The 15,817-nt window shown below is 41.4% G+C and overlaps 1 protein-coding gene across 2 annotated transcripts in view; it reads left to right on the top strand.

Annotated features, from left to right (window-relative positions):
* The window catches only part of TEK (TEK receptor tyrosine kinase), a 114,082-nt gene extending 101,777 nt beyond the window's left edge, over positions 1-12,305 (top strand). For both annotated transcript variants that reach the window (XM_090274053.1, XM_090274052.1), the window contains exons 17-23: positions 1,726-1,916; positions 2,469-2,582; positions 7,490-7,560; positions 8,572-8,612; positions 9,523-9,619; positions 11,050-11,149; positions 11,985-12,305. In XM_090274053.1, coding sequence (XP_090130179.1) covers positions 1,726-1,916; positions 2,469-2,582; positions 7,490-7,560; positions 8,572-8,612; positions 9,523-9,619; positions 11,050-11,149; positions 11,985-12,059 — 689 coding nt within the window. In that variant the 3' untranslated portion in view covers positions 12,060-12,305. The remainder of the gene's footprint in view (positions 1-1,725; positions 1,917-2,468; positions 2,583-7,489; positions 7,561-8,571; positions 8,613-9,522; positions 9,620-11,049; positions 11,150-11,984) is intronic.
* Positions 12,306-15,817: the final 3,512 nt, after the last annotated feature.

The raw sequence follows: 15,817 nt of genomic DNA, 5'->3' as shown, positions 1-15,817 counted from the left end.
AATTAAATATTAAATCCATGAATACCATCAATCTACTGTAATATGAAAGCATTTGATGATACTTAGGATAAAATAATAATAACATGCTTATAGCTGATAGAGCTTTGTTATTTCTATCTTGCATAATTTCCTGTACAATTACATCAGAGCTTTACAACTCTCTTGTGTTGTACATACTCTTAAAGTTCAACTTATATTATTAATTCAAATATTTATTGAGTACTTCTACTGAGTATTTAATATGTTATTAATTCAAATATTTATTGAGAGATTTATCTCTGCATGCAACCTGGGTTTGTATTTCGGAATCTATGCTTAAACTTAATTTCTCATGGAAAAGTTTTCTCTTACAAAAAAGCTCCACAAAGTAATTATTTACAAACTTGACAACCTCTTGTTGACTTTGCAGCACAAAACCAACAATAGAAAAGAGACTATTTCCTTTTCCTCAATTTATTAAACTAAAAATACTGGTAAGGCAACAATATATCGTTCTGTGATCTAATAAGGGTGTAATTCTGAAAGTTAGATCATGTCCCTTATATTAAGTAATGGAGTAATGACATTTATTTTTGAGCCATTTCCTGAAAACAGTAATCAGCACAGGGCAGCAATAAATGAAAGTTAAAAAAATAATAACCAGCAACAGAAAAATATGTATCTTTTGAAATTTTGCTCAATCATCACATTAAGATATAATTGGTTGGTTCTTAAAATTTATATTTCAGTAACTAAATGAGAAAGCACATTCATACCATAAATTATGTATATTTTTTCTTATAGTACAACAGGATTCAGTGATAGATTTTTTTTTTTTTTTTTTTTTGGCGAGAATTCCAATTTCTTAGGCTATCTTTTAAGTTCAAAATCATTCAGCATTTTAAATTTACAAAATGGTATATAAATAATTCACCTTTAAAAGATAGTAAAACCATTCTTCTTTTCACTGACTCTAAAGATCAATGTTTTATCAAAGAAGATTAATTTTTATTAAAAGGAAAAAATTGTAATAAAAATAAGGCAATGGATCAAAATGTGTTCTAAAAACTATTATTTTTTCCTGAAAGTTTCAGTTTTCTGGTTTCTGTAAGCAACATGGAATCTCTGACCCTGGACTCTGCGGCCCAGAGACCTAATCAGGATATGGTGACTGGGTGTGAGTTGTAGGGAGGAGCCAAAGCAGGACAGCATAAGTTATCAGTTGTGGATTCTTCAGCTATGGATATATAATCATTGTTTTGTTGTTTTTATTCACTTTTTATTTTTTAAAGAACCTCAAGAAAATTAGAGACGGCAATATTGGCTCATATTTGGTTCTCAATCAGTATTGAATTAAAAAATAAATAAATAAATAAAGATGACGTGGACTAGCTGTCTTAGATCCCCTGGAAGCAAATGCTTTGATTTACTGCGACTGCTATTACTGAGCAGGTGAAGGCATTCAGGAAGCTTTTCACGTTAGTCCACAGTTGGTAGGAAAGGAGAGGGGAATGGGAAAGAGGGGAACCTTGGGTCCAAGCACAGCAGCACCCTTCCAGTACTGCAGGAGGGGTTATTTAGGTTCCTGCTGTCCTCAGCATTCCCGAGGTCCCTCCGAATAGATGTTACTTTTATCGTAGATGAAATGGAGTCTTATAAGCAATTCCCAAGGACCATAGCACATCTCAGCAATTTCAAAGCTTTTTGGGTCTGCTGGTTAGATGGTGTCTCTCCCTCTCACCCCAGGATACCTGTACCTGGCCATCGAGTACGCCCCCCATGGAAACCTCCTGGACTTCCTGCGTAAGAGCCGGGTGCTGGAGACTGACCCAGCGTTCGCCATCGCCAACAGCACCGCCTCCACGCTGTCTTCCCAGCAGCTGCTTCACTTTGCCGCTGATGTGGCCCGGGGGATGGACTACTTGAGCCAAAAACAGGTTTGCACGAGGAAGCTGCTTTGGACATCTCTTTTCTTCGACATTCTCTCTGAAATCACTTTAAATTTGTACTTTTTTTTTCTTCCAGTCAACCTCTCTTCTTTAATTTGCCTTACAATCTCCCTAATTTTAATCTCTTCATTAATATCCCCTCTGTTTATATGGATGTTAATGGTCAACATTGACAATATGTTTATCTAGTAAATCTCATCCTGTGTATTCGATGAGGTGCCTTAATCCATATTAGCCCAAATAGTGCTCAATAGCAGAGGGCTTACATGGCAGCAAGAAGATTTAATGACTTGGTTTTGTTGGTGTTGTTCTGTTTTTGTTTTTTCTGAAGTGCTTCTCCCAAGAGTTGTCAGAATCCACTAACTGAAGTTTTAGAGAGCAACTTCAAGGGAACTGAATTCTGGTGACTTTCGAAAACCCATTTTAATACTCTCCTTTCATCTTTTTATCCCAAAATGCTTGTGCCTAGGGCATTGTGACAACAAAATGAAGTAAAAAATCAAATATGCTGAAAATACATGATGTTTTTTTAAATTTCAGTTTATTCACAGGGATCTGGCTGCCAGGAACATTTTAGTTGGTGAGAACTATGTAGCCAAAATAGCAGATTTTGGATTGTCCCGAGGTCAAGAAGTTTATGTGAAAAAGACGATGGTAAGTTCAAAACAGACACCGACGACACCCTTTCCCAGGCACCCTTCCCTGTCCCAATGTTACTTCTCTAAGACCGTTGTCCTGCCGTGGCTCAGGCATCTGACCGTGGATCCCAGCAAATATCGTCCTGGCCCAGCAAACATCCTTTCTGAGTTTGGATTCCTAAAATAGCTGGAGGGTCCCTATTACCAGCAAAGAAGCCACTATGACATGTGGCCAAGTAGTTACACATGCAAGCCTCATGGTGCAGGGGCTCAGGTCTGGATGCAGTCTAGACCCTTAAGTGTCTCACTCAGAGACTTCTGAGGATTCCATTGTTAAATATGCTCCAATACAGTACGCTGAGTGAAGTAAGCCAGTCTGAGAAGGAAAAATACCTGATCATTTCACTCATATGTGGAATCTAATGAACTGAACTAATAAGCAAAATAGAGACAGACTCAGAGACAGAGATCCGGCTGACAGCTCCGGGGTGAGGGTGAGGGAGTGGAGGGTTGCGGAAAAAGGAAAAAGGACTCGTGGACGTGGACAGCACTGTCAAGATTGCACAGGGGAGGGAAGTGTGAGGGGGGTAAATGGTGATGGGAAAAATATGATAAAAATAAATTTTAAAAAGTTAGAAAAAAAGACTAGAGGGAGAAATCCTAGGAATGGATAATGTGAGAGTACCAAATTATTTTAAAAGAAGGAAGAAAGAAAGAAGAAAGAAAGAAAGAAAGAAAGAAAGAAAGAAAGAAAGAAAGAAAGAAAGAAAGAAAGAAAAGAAAGAAAGAAAGGAAAGAAAAAAGGAAGGTAGTTCTGAGGAGTTCCCAATATCTCTTTTCACACACAGCAAATATAGGAGGGACAAGAAAAGATATTTAACATATTTTCCAAATATAAGGTAAGTAAATTAATGAGGTTCCTAAATCACAAGGAGGCCCTAGGGAGAAGCTCAGAACTTCTAAAGGCCCACATAAGATTTCCCTCTTTGCCAAAAGTTCCCCACTCTCCCTTTAAGCCCAAATCTATCAAATTCACTTTTACATAATGATACCTCCCAACCAATTATATTTTATCTCAAGTCTAAGATCCCAGGAGAACCTAACCACAGTGTTAGCAGAAAAGAGAAAGTGAACTCATTCTGCCTTTGTGCCCACCCTGGAGCCATGAAGCCCTGGAAATGCCACACCCTGGAGGTTAGCGCTGAGCCAGTGCCACCAGCAAAGGGGTCCTGGCCCCCCACTCAGGACAGAAATCAAGAGAGGAGACGAAACAGATTCCAAAGGGGGTTTACTAAAAACAGGGTGAAGGGAAAGGAGAAAGGGAAGGAGCTTGAGGCATCCAGGGAGCACATGCTAATGAAGAGTGTGGCCCCCCAAACTGCTGCCGGGCTCTGGTGTATATAAGGCTGGGCTCTTTACATAGGCACAGGGTATATTCTTTTGCTCTCCAGGAGCCCCTGTGGGCTGGTGTTGACTGGCACAGGGGCAGACTCATGGCGGGGGGTGGGGGGGCAGTGCAGTGCTTGAAGAGAAACTTTAGTCTTCTGTAGTAGAGGCTCAATAAAATACCTGAAGAACATTCTCAGCCTGTATCACCAACAACATGCCACCACCTCTGATTTCCCTGAGCGGTGGGACAATGCAGGGCCTCGGGTGAAAATTCCTGTAGCCTTTGCATGTGTTCGTAGGTCCGCTCCAGGGGCTAGTCTCCCTTTTCTAGCTTTCCTGGGATGACTCCAGTTTTCATGATATAGAAGCTCCTTTGACTTCTGTGGGTACTACAGTGCCTCCAAAAGGCCCAGGTTTCTGTATTTACCCTCAAATTCAGGTTTCTTCTCTTTTCAATATACTTACTTTACTGGATGACAAGATAACAGAAACAACATTCAAGAATGTTTTGGAAAGGAAATGACTTACAGTTCACTACGTTGACATGTTTTGTTTTGTTTTTAAATTTTTTACTTATTGCTTTTCACAGGCATACACATTTTGACAGTTACAATCACAGTGAACATAACCATTTTGGACCTTTCCATGCCCTTTCTTGATAAGGGTTTGCAGTGGGGTCCCTTTTACCACACAGCCTGGGTGCTCATCATCAGGGACACTTTCTGAAGCCATGGGTGACTCCCTGAAGGCTACTTCCCAGGCAATACTTGTTCCCTGAGATTTTCAGAATTTGCCCCATTCAAAGCAGATATTTCTCTGCTGGGCTGGTCTTAAAGAAGCAGGACCCGCTGCTCACCCCTCTACTCTGGCTGCCCCCTCTTCCTGTGCCACCTGGAAGCCTCCTGTCTCCTTCACAGAATCCCTTTCCTTCACTCCTGCATTTGGGTGAGGTGGTGCCCTCGATGACGGGGTGGAGGGAGGAACACCATTTATCCTCACAATCCACCCATTTTGTTTGGATGCGCTCAGATCCCCAAGGCAATGCTGGTTTGCCTGGCATTTCATAAAGGGCAGGGATCCATGTAGTCTTGGCAAGATTAAGAGGAATGCTAGAGGAACAGAGCACTGTTCAGGGCTTAACTCTTTCTCAATGGCAGGCAGTGTTCCCTGCTGGCGTGGGGTCTGAGGAGGAAAGGTGCAGGGTGAAGAAAGGAGGAGGGATTGGAGAGGAGCAAGCTCCCTGCAAGACGGGTGCAGTGTAGAAAGACACCACCAGAGGGCAGAGTGGCCAACTTCTCTGTCCCATTAAGTCAGAGATTTTCAACTCTCACTGTACTTAAGAATCATCTGGGGAACTTAAAAAAATATATAGATGCTGGGCCCTACTGCTTAGATATTCTGATTCAGTTGCTTTAGTGGGGCTTCTGTATCAGTTTTTTTTTTCTTTAAATCCAAAGTGGTTCTAATATGGAAAGTGTTGCAAACTAATGTACGAAATGATTTGGGGTTTTATTTTCATTGTTTAATATATGCATCTCCTCATACCAATTGTTTTTACTACATTGTTTATTACAAGGTTTGGAGGTAAATAAATCAGACACAGCATCCACTTTCAAAGAGCTCACTGATAAACACATAATGAACAATTATAACAAGTGCTGAGGGCCAGGAAAGCACAGGTGCCATAGGAACACAGAGAAAGCACACTGAATTGAGTGTATGGAAAATCATAGGAGGCTTCCCGGAGGAGGCTAACTCCTGAGTTTTACAGTAGGTGTTAGGTAGTGGAGATGTAAGAATGGATTGGATGATCTGAAGGGCGCAGTATATATAAAAGCCTAGAGGCAAAGAAAAGTATGAAACATTTGATAATTAGGTAATTCAATATGGTTGGAGTGTTATGCGAAAAAAAGGCGTGTTAAAAATTCAAAGTTGGTGGAGGAACAGGGCCAATAAGCTCTTTTTGAAGAACCTTAAATTCCAGCTAAGGATTTGGGATCTTGGGATGGGGCATTAAAGAACTTTAAGAAAAGGAACCACATGGCTGGGTTTGCTATTTAGAGTGATCATTCTAATTGTGCTATAGAGCACTCCTAAGGGAATGAAACTGAGGCAGGAGATCAGTTAAGAGGTGGTTGTCATCAGAGAGGAGATGATGGTGGCCTGACAGCAGTCAGTAGGTGATAGCACTGGGAACAGATGGAAGTAGACAGATCCAAAACAAGAAAAAAATGAAAAAGTGCACATGAAAATTAGTACTGAGGTCAGAAGCCAGCAGGTAAGGGGAAGCAAAGACAAGACAGAATGCAGATGACTCTCTCCATCCTTTAGCTGTGAAAGGGAGGCGAGAACTATGATGACAGGTGGGGGATGTGAGTGGGGTGGACGGGCAGTGAAAGGAGGTGGGAATGTGGAGAATATCGAAGGAGTAGATGTGAGAAAGGACAGTTTCATATGTGAGCCTGAAAGTAGGGAATTACCTTTTGGGACTCATGGTCAGCTTCACATTACTGCCACGTCACAAAGATCTGGGAGAGAATTGAGCATTCAGGCAGAATCCCGGGGGTGGAACAGGGCTGGTCTCATGGGGGGGGGGGGGTCTGGAAGAATGTCTGCTCCAGTTTCAGGGTCCCCTAAATGCTTCTGATTTTCCCTCACCCACTGGCGAATGTGGCTGAAGTACCAGTGTTAGCACCGGGACAAATCCCTGAGAGGAAGGTATCTGTCTCTCAATATGGCTCATAGGATTGCTGGGGAGGGTTGATAAAAAGAGAGTCCAAAATCATAGTGAATTTGAGGAAATTAGGAATAAAACTCAGAAGTCACACTCCCCAATGTCCAGTCCATGTCTCACTTTTCCCAGGCTGGACTCGATTAGCCAAAAAATGGGGACAACCTAGAGGGAGTCAGGGCCAGGCATGCAAAAGATAAGTGTCTCTCATCTACCTCCAAACCCAGTGTAAACCTCATCAGCTAGAAGTTCTTTCCTCCCCTGGTGGTATATATGCGCAGTGTTTCCTTTGGCCTGCTGTGCTCTCTGCTCCCTGACCCACCTGCTGACACGTACGCATCTCAGAGAACCAAGCTCAAATGTCCCCTCCCTGGAAATTCTCCCCTCACCTCCTTCAGGTGCAGTTGTTCACCTCACCCACCTTAGCTTTTCTCCCACATTACAGTTTAATTCTTGGTTTCTATGCCCATGTCTCTGCGTTCAAACCTGGGTGCCTCTGAGAGCCACGAAGTACATGAAGAATAATGACTACCAAGTACACACATACATTCACACTCACACACACACATTTTTCTCTATGTAAAAACCTGCAGTAGTACCCCTTACCTGCTGCCTTTGAATTTGAAAACACACTTGTAGGTGGGACATATACAAAACAATAGCTCCTGAGTGTGCCAGTTCCTCTCTCTGGCAAACTCCAAATAGGATGCCCTGTGGCCTTGAGTGAGCCTTGGCCTTGGGTAAGCTGCTAGCCTTGTGAAGGGGCCCTGCGCCTAAGTGGCATCTCACTTTGTTTCCTCCAGGGACGGCTCCCAGTGCGCTGGATGGCGATTGAGTCCCTCAATTACAGCGTGTATACAACCAACAGTGATGTGTGAGTAAGCCTCCTTACTGAGGGTTTTTCCTCATTTCCCCAGAAAAACACACATTTCACAGATGACTTAAAGAGCAGCAAGGATATTATGTCCCTCTGGGAACAAAGCAAATCAATAAGCCCAGGAAATAAATTCATAAAATAAATGAAGCCACAGCATGGACAGTTCTCAGGATGTGAGTCACAGGTGACAGGCTTTGGACTCCCTTTGCTTGTCAAGGAGGGACATCAGTGGCAATGGCTTGGTGTCCAGAGGAGCAAGGGGCATGCCGGCCTTCCTGGCTCCACTCCCTGGAATGATCTCAGGGCATGGAACTGAGGTCAGAGGAGGCAGCCCAGACCGCTGTTGAGGGTCAGAGGTGGCAGGGAGGTCGACAGAGGAGACCACTCTGCTTCTGGCCTGCAGTGATGAGGCTCAGGCTGACGGTGGAAGGAAGGGCTGGGATTGACACTTAGGCCATCTTGCCCACATGCCCTATTTCCTGGAGGAAAAACTGAGGCCCAGAGGGTGAAGGTGACTTGCCCAGTGGTTTTTCTTATACTGGGGGATGAGGAGAAGGCTGGATCCTCACTGTGTGCAAGGTGCCTTTAATATGTTATCTCATGTCATCTCTGCATAGCTTTGAGGTGGAAATTGTCCCCACTTTTAGAATAATATACAAAGAGGCCTCAGGGCTTCAGTAACAGGTCTTGTGAGTATCAGGTGACAGAGATGGTATTTAATACAATTTGTCTGGCCTAGAACGTCACCTGCTTTCCACAGCACCACCTTGCATTCTCTACCTAAAGCAAGAGGAGGCTTTGGAATAACTAACCCTGTTTCCCTGTTATAATCCTCCCCTGGGCCCCAGAGGAGAGAAACACATGCTGTGTGATGGTCTTTGCTCAGCAAGAAGACATTTAACATTTTCTTTTCTGACAAAAGGTCAGTCATCCTGGCTTTTGGGGAAGACGATTGTTTCACCTTTTTAATGATTGCTGATTATTGGTGTCCCTATTTCCCATCTGCAGATGGTCCTATGGAGTGTTGCTATGGGAGATTGTTAGCTTAGGTGAGTACCATGTCTCTCCCAGGTGAGGCTCTTGGCAAAGGGAGTGGGACCCCCTGTGCTCCCTCACTGCAGAATCCCACAGGGACCATTTCTATGTGGTGCCACCAGATGCGATTTGGAAATAGAGCCTATGGGTTTCTGCCTGAGTGTGTTTTATTCCTGTGTTTCTCTATATTTAATGTAATATGTAATAGTAAACCTGGTGGCCATGAACTTTGTTATAGGTTAATTATCTTTGCTTGTGCAAAGGTGTCATAGAGCTATTCCAAGTTTATTTCCACAACTTTAAGATGATATGTTATGTAGCCAAGAAAAAAAAGTTACATTTTGAAAGCTATAGATTAACCTGTGAAAATGTGCATGCCAAAAAAAATATTTCACATTCATTATGATCCCAGCTTTAAAATATTACATTTATAAAAACTGGAAGGGCTACATAGAAGGGTAGTAAAAGCTCTTGTATGTTTTTCTTCATGCATCTTTATATTTGCAAAGTTTTCTACAGTAACTATGTATTGTTATTATTATATAATTAAAATTGGACAGTGACTATTATAGATAGAACAGGAATTACATAACTACGGACTACTTCCGATTAGGAGAAAGGCACACGTCATTGGTACAATGGACGGGCCCTGTGTAGACAGACTTGGGGAAGAGAACCGCCCGGTGAGTCAGGCACGCTGTGGTGCATCTTCCTGCTGAAGCTACGGCCACACCCTGGGGCGGTCCGCAGCATGAGTCCGGCTTTGAGTGCACAGGGTTTGCTCAGAAAGGAAGATCACACTGGGTGCACACCCCAGACAAACCCCTTCTTTCTCCCAATCTCTTGGCTTCTGACTCCCTGAGCAGAAGACTTCGCGTCCTGCATCCGAGGGGGCTGAGGGCAACGCCATTTCCTGTCTTCCAGGTGGCACCCCCTACTGCGGGATGACGTGCGCAGAGCTCTACGAGAAGCTGCCGCAGGGCTACAGGCTGGAGAAGCCCCTGAACTGTGACGATGAGGTGTAAGTTAGGCTTCATCCTAGGGCCACGTGGTCTTAATCTTCCTGCTGTGTGTTTTGTGAACAGACTGACTCTCGTGCAGAAATGACCTGATTCATGCACATATATGTAAACCTACACGCATATGCATGCACACTCATGGAGATCATAAGAAACCAGAAATAAAGGGGTTCTTTAAACTAAGACTGTTGTGCAATGGGTAGGAAATAAGAGCTTTCCAGGCATAGAAGTCCAGGAGGAATTTAAGGTGATGATTCTTGTGGAGGTTGAAATGAGGAAGGCAAACAAATGCAGAAAAGATCTGAAATAAACTGATGAAATTATTTGTGAATAAATAAGTAAATAAACAAACAAATAGGGGTAGCAATTTCAGAGCTGTTACATGAAGGAAGATGGATTTTTCTTCATGGAATTTTGCTTCTATAGAGATTACTTTCCAGAGTAAGAATTATTCGGAGGGAAAGAATGATTAATCTGAGTGATACCAGAATTCCCACAACTTAGCTGAGGGAGAATCTGCCCAATTGCCATAATTTGAAGAGTGGAAGGCTCTAGGTTCAGTAAATAATTTATCATCTACACCGAGCCACTTCCAAGAGTGTAAGAGGGTGCTAGTAGTTACCGGGACAAGAGACATACACCTATTCCATCCTGGGAAAACCTAGATGTATTTGAACCATCACTGGATTAAGTCTCCAAAAGTCCGACTGAGGTTTTTCAGTTGTTATGAAATTTCGGTTAAAGTACTAACTATTCTAGAATCTGTGACACCCGGTGACAATGTTGATAGTGTTCTGTCCACATAGGTTCCCTTGAGGTGTTTGCTTGGTGTGTGAAATCTTGAGTCCCACTCCCAGACATGCTGACGCAATAGGTCTAGTGTGGCTCCCAGTAGTCTGCATTCTGATCATGCTAGTGGTCCTGACTGCTTTTGAGAAAGTACTTCCTTAGACCACTGCTTCCCCAGCTATGTTTATGGAACATGCAAGATGTAAATAAATAATACAGCGGGGGAAGGAGTTCTGTGGTCAATTATGTTGGGAAGTGTCATGGTAAACCTGGTTACACAGATTTTTTGTTTGTTTGTTTTCAATGGCAAGCCTTCTCAAGATTTTACAATGTAATCCTTAAGATGGAGATGCAGGAAGTGGCATTTTGCACAGTGATTTGAGCTTGAAGCCAAGATGCTGCAGGAATGGTACCTGGGGTGGGCACCAGATCTACAGGGAGAAGAAAGGGGACTTGGATAGGGAAGTGGGAGGTCTAATAGAAACTTCCTAGATACTGTTCCTCTGTCTTCTGCTGGTGAAGCTTAATGACCACATGTTGAATGGCTACCTCTTCCTCTCTTCTATTCCATACCCTACACTTTGTCATGCCCTGGACTATAGCACAGTCATAAAGTAAAGCCTTTAACTCTTTGTTTTCAAAGGTATGATCTAATGAGACAATGCTGGAGAGAGAAGCCATACGAGAGGCCCTCATTTGCCCAGATATTGGTGTCCTTAAACAGGATGTTAGAAGAACGAAAGGTGAGTATGGAGTTAAAAGCAGGGACTTTTAACTGGAATTCCTTATGTGTGGTTAATAAAAATAGTTGATACAATTCAACAAGTTTTTCTGGGCAGAGCCCTAGGTATTATAAGGACATAAAAGATGTTGCCCCAAATTTGAGGAAGTTTCAATTTTGAAGGAAGTAAGATTTCTTTACAAGATATAGTTACACACAGAACTACGTGTAGATCTAGCTATTTGAGTTAGAAGGAATCTTAAATTTATCAGTCATGTAGTCTGATCCTTTAATTTTATAGGTGAGGAGACAGACTCAAGAGGGGAAAGTGACTCTCCCAAAGGCACAGGCACACAGCAGGTAGCATCAGAGCATGATCTACAGGTTACTACGGGAGGGTCAAGAATTCTACAGAAATTTCTAGAAGGTAGCTGGCTATATGCGTCTGGAGGTTAAAAGACGAATCTAGGTTAGGGAAATAGATTTTGGAAGCCATCAAAACCCAAGTGGTAATTAAACTGGAGATGTGGGTGTAAAAAGGAGCTGTGAAGATGAGAAGTGGATAGAGGAAGGAGCCTTAGAGAGCTGGATATTTCAGAAGGGACCAATGGGGGGAAATGAGAAAGAGAAGTTCAGAGACTGGGGAAAGTGAGAGGATGAAATCTTACTGGCAGAAGTCAAGGGACACATTCCAGAAGGAAAGTTGTCAAATGCAGAAGGAACCGAGGACAGAAAAATGTCCCCCAAGCACCTAGTATTTGAATGGAAACAAGCTAAGGATGTTAGAGCATTGCAGTAACTGCCCCGGGAAGGCAGCACTGGGGCAGCCTGTCTCTGAACCACTCTTGTTCCCCTAGACCTACGTGAACACCACGCTTTATGAGAAGTTTACCTATGCAGGGATCGACTGCTCTGCCGAAGAAGCTGCCTAGGACAGACCATCATCATCTATATATTCTGTTTCCCCTCCAGCGGTGGGAGAGATGCTCAAGACCTTGATCCCAAGAAAGCAAATAAGCGTCTGCCAGAAGAGGTGACCTAGAAAATTAAAGTGTATATATATTGATGTATGTTTGGGACTTTCACCACAAAGACCCCTATGTGTGAATCTATAGTACACTCTGACTCTAATAGAACTGTATATACTGTTTTGAGAAAGAATGTGCTGAAATCAGAATGACTGTGGTTTCATATGCAATAATATATTTTTCTAAATATGTGGATTTTAAAGGAAGGTGCAGAAGTACAATTACTGTAATGCATAACTCATTATTGTTCTAGATATTTTTGATATTTACCTTTATATTGAATGCTATAAAATGTTTTGCTGTATAGAAGTAAAATATTGTTAACAAACCTAACACCCTGATAGCACAGGTAAGAAAAGTGGAGGAGATGTGCGACTCTTAACAGGACACAGGCTGACATTAAAGAGACTGTGATGTAATCCATGTGATGTAAAACAGATTCTTCTTTCTCTCAGTTCTCTCTCTCACCAGTAGAAGCCACCCAATTTCATTGAATCATTTGACAACTTTGGTCACGTGATTCCAGTGCCCACCAGTCAGTCCAGAATGTTAACATCTAAAAATAGGCTTAAATCTCATTCCTTACGTGCCTAAAACCTTTTAGATAGGTATAAGTAGGTTTAAAAGATAAATTAATGGGATTTGGTGTTGGTTACTCTGGTAAAATGGATTTGTATATTTGAAGAAATTACAATAGGAAGCCTGGAGTTATATTTGGGAGACATGTGACATTTATCATGTCAAATTAACATCCTTCATGTATTGCACATTGTAAAAACTTTTAGTTTTGACTGGTTGCAGGTTCACCATTTATGCAGTAAGTGAATAAATGTCTTGCCTACCCACTTTTTGTCCAGGAATGTGTCTCATAGGTATTGCCGAATGTCTTCATTGTGCTTTAAAGAAAAACGCATGATTATTCTGTAACTTGTTAGTAATATGTGTGTAGAGCCATTGCTGTGTATCCTCTGCCAGGCATGGTATGTCAAGCTCACAAGGTTGGAAACGTCTTCTAAAGGTGTTCTGCTAAGTACATTTTCATGTACCAAAGCAGCAAACCACTGGTAGTGTTCCACAGTGAACTGAGGGCTTTAGTACTGGAATCCCTGTTAATTGGTTACAATGTTAAACAGTCAACATGCCACATCAAGTTCCATATTCCTGCCATCTAATCAGCCATATGTATTCAGAAACGATGACCAAGAAACTGAATTTATTCTAAAGGCTCTTCACTCACAATACCATATTCAAGTGGAGACAGAGCAAAAAGCAAGACTGCTGGTATGCCAATTATTTAATCAGGTAAGTGGAAACTTGAATAAAAAGCCGTGGAAAATATGTCCAAATACAGCTGGCCCTTGAAAGTCGCGGGGGTAGGTGCCATTAGGGGTGCTGACCCCAAGTAGTTGAAAACCCATGTATAATTTTTGATTCCTCCCCTCATATAGCCTGCTGTCAAGATGAAGCCTTACTGGTAACATAAACAGTCAATTAACACATATTGTATATGTACTGTATACAGTATTCTTACAATAAAGTAAGCTAAAGAAAAATTTTAAAAAGAATTAAGAAAATCATAGGAAGGAAAAATATATTTACAGCATTTGTTTAAAAAATCCACATATAAGTGGATTCATGCAGTTCAAACCCATATTATTCAAGAGTTAACTGTATATATAACAGTTCCTTTTGCTTTTTACCCAAAATTATGTAGAGATAGTCCCAGTAACTGTTGGTTTGCATGTTCATGGAACTGAACAAGAATACGGATGATCTGAAAATGAGCATAATTTTACATATGGTTTTGGAATACACAGTAAGGTTTTTTTTCCTATTATAGTTGGACTTTGATTATCTATTTAAAATAATTAAACATTACAGCATTATGAATTTATCTCACACCAACTACATGCCAAAAGAGATGGATAAGTACTTATGGTAGCAAGAAAAAGGTACTTAGTGATAATTAAGATTTACTTGTAAATTCAGAATACCCAGGCAGCAAACCTGTGGTGTGCTCACTGAGGGGGTATCATCACAACCAGTCAGAAAGCAACCAGTTTACTTCTGGCCCAGAGGCCACACTGTTGATCACTCTGTGACTCATCTATACCATTGTCAAAGAAACCTCTGTGGTTTGGTAGCGTGTTGCCAGATTGATATTGCAGATTTATGGACTTTTAATCAAAGGAAAATAGTCAAATTGAATAAAGTCATTTAGTTTCAATATTATCAAAGAGCAGTTAAGAAAGAAAGAACTAACCCCCTCAAAAAGATTAGACAATTCAGGTATTAGGAATATAGATTAAAAATTACTGTGTTTAAAAGATCTATAGAATACTCCCTTTTAAAAAAAATCAGTGAAGCCCTGGCTGGTATGGCTCAGCAGATTGTGTGCTGGCCTGCAAACCAAAGGGTCGCTGCTTTGGTTCCCAGTCAGGGCACAGGCCTGGGTTATGGACCAGGTCCCCCGTAACTACCCATTGATGTTTCTAGCAACTACCCATTGATGTTTCTCTCCCTCCCTTTCTCTCCCCTTCCCCTCTCTCTAAAAATAAATAAATAAAATCTTAAATAAAATAAAATAAAAACTAATGGAAAAAAATCAGTGAGTTGTTGATATGAATTAAAAGTCAAGTAACAGTATACCAGTTAGAATAAAAACACATTACACAATAGCCAAATGACCAACACTTTTTTGTCAACAAGGTGCACTGAAAAGTTTACATTTCCTTCCATGTATTTTGTAAGGAAAACTTTAATGATATTTATATATAGGAGACCTAAAAACTGTTAAGAAAACATTTTTAACAAAATTGTAACTCTAAGAAGTATGATGGTTTTAGGTATTTAGAGAGAAAAAGAAATGGAGGCAACCTGAGAAACCACCTTTGTGAAAGTCAGGGATGCATTCGTTCTACTGTAAACCATCTTCCACTGTGCTGTGCACGCTGCCCATGAAGCTGAATCAGAAATCCAAACCAACTAAATTCCTCTTCCTGCCACCCAGTCACAACTTCAGAAATCACCACGGCAATTTAACCTTTAACATGTAATAAATAAACCCCAACAGCAGCTTTCCTCCTTCTCTCTCCTTGAACCCATAATGAAACCTCATACCATTACTGACCAAGCTACAGTCAGCATGGAGGCTGGAGGAGTAACAACAGCACAGCGTAGAGACTGAGGATGTTCTTGGGCAAAGTGATTTCTTCCTTCCTTTCAGATCTTTTACCTTCCAGAGGACCAGTTCCATGTAGGCAGTAGCATTTTCACTTGAATCATGACCTCCAAATAGTACAGAATATAAAATATAACATTAGACACAAGTTGGCTGTATCTGTGATGTTACCCATGAATGTTCTCAAAACAAACCTTGAGTTTGTAACAAAATAAACACTGGCCACTTGCCTAAATATGATGTTTAACATTTAACACAACCCCTAATGGATGCTTTATAAATACTTTTTATAAATCGAGAGTGACAGACATCTCCCTTTTTCTGTGTAGTGTGTCCTGTCACATGGCCACAGCCTTCTGTGATTGGATAGCACATCAGTACCTTCTCCATGCTCCTCTTTTCCAGGCAGATATATAACAACAAAGTGACAGCTATCCCTGAAGAACAGAAATCTGGCAAGAAGCTGAAAATATAGAATGCT

Source organism: Furipterus horrens, unplaced genomic scaffold (assembly GCF_987537825.1).
Source record: "Furipterus horrens unplaced genomic scaffold, mFurHor1.1.pri manual_scaffold_4, whole genome shotgun sequence".
NCBI lineage: Eukaryota > Metazoa > Chordata > Mammalia > Chiroptera > Furipteridae > Furipterus > Furipterus horrens.
The sequence above is the reverse complement of the archived record's forward strand: the minus strand, read 5'-3'. Positions and strand labels throughout refer to the sequence as shown.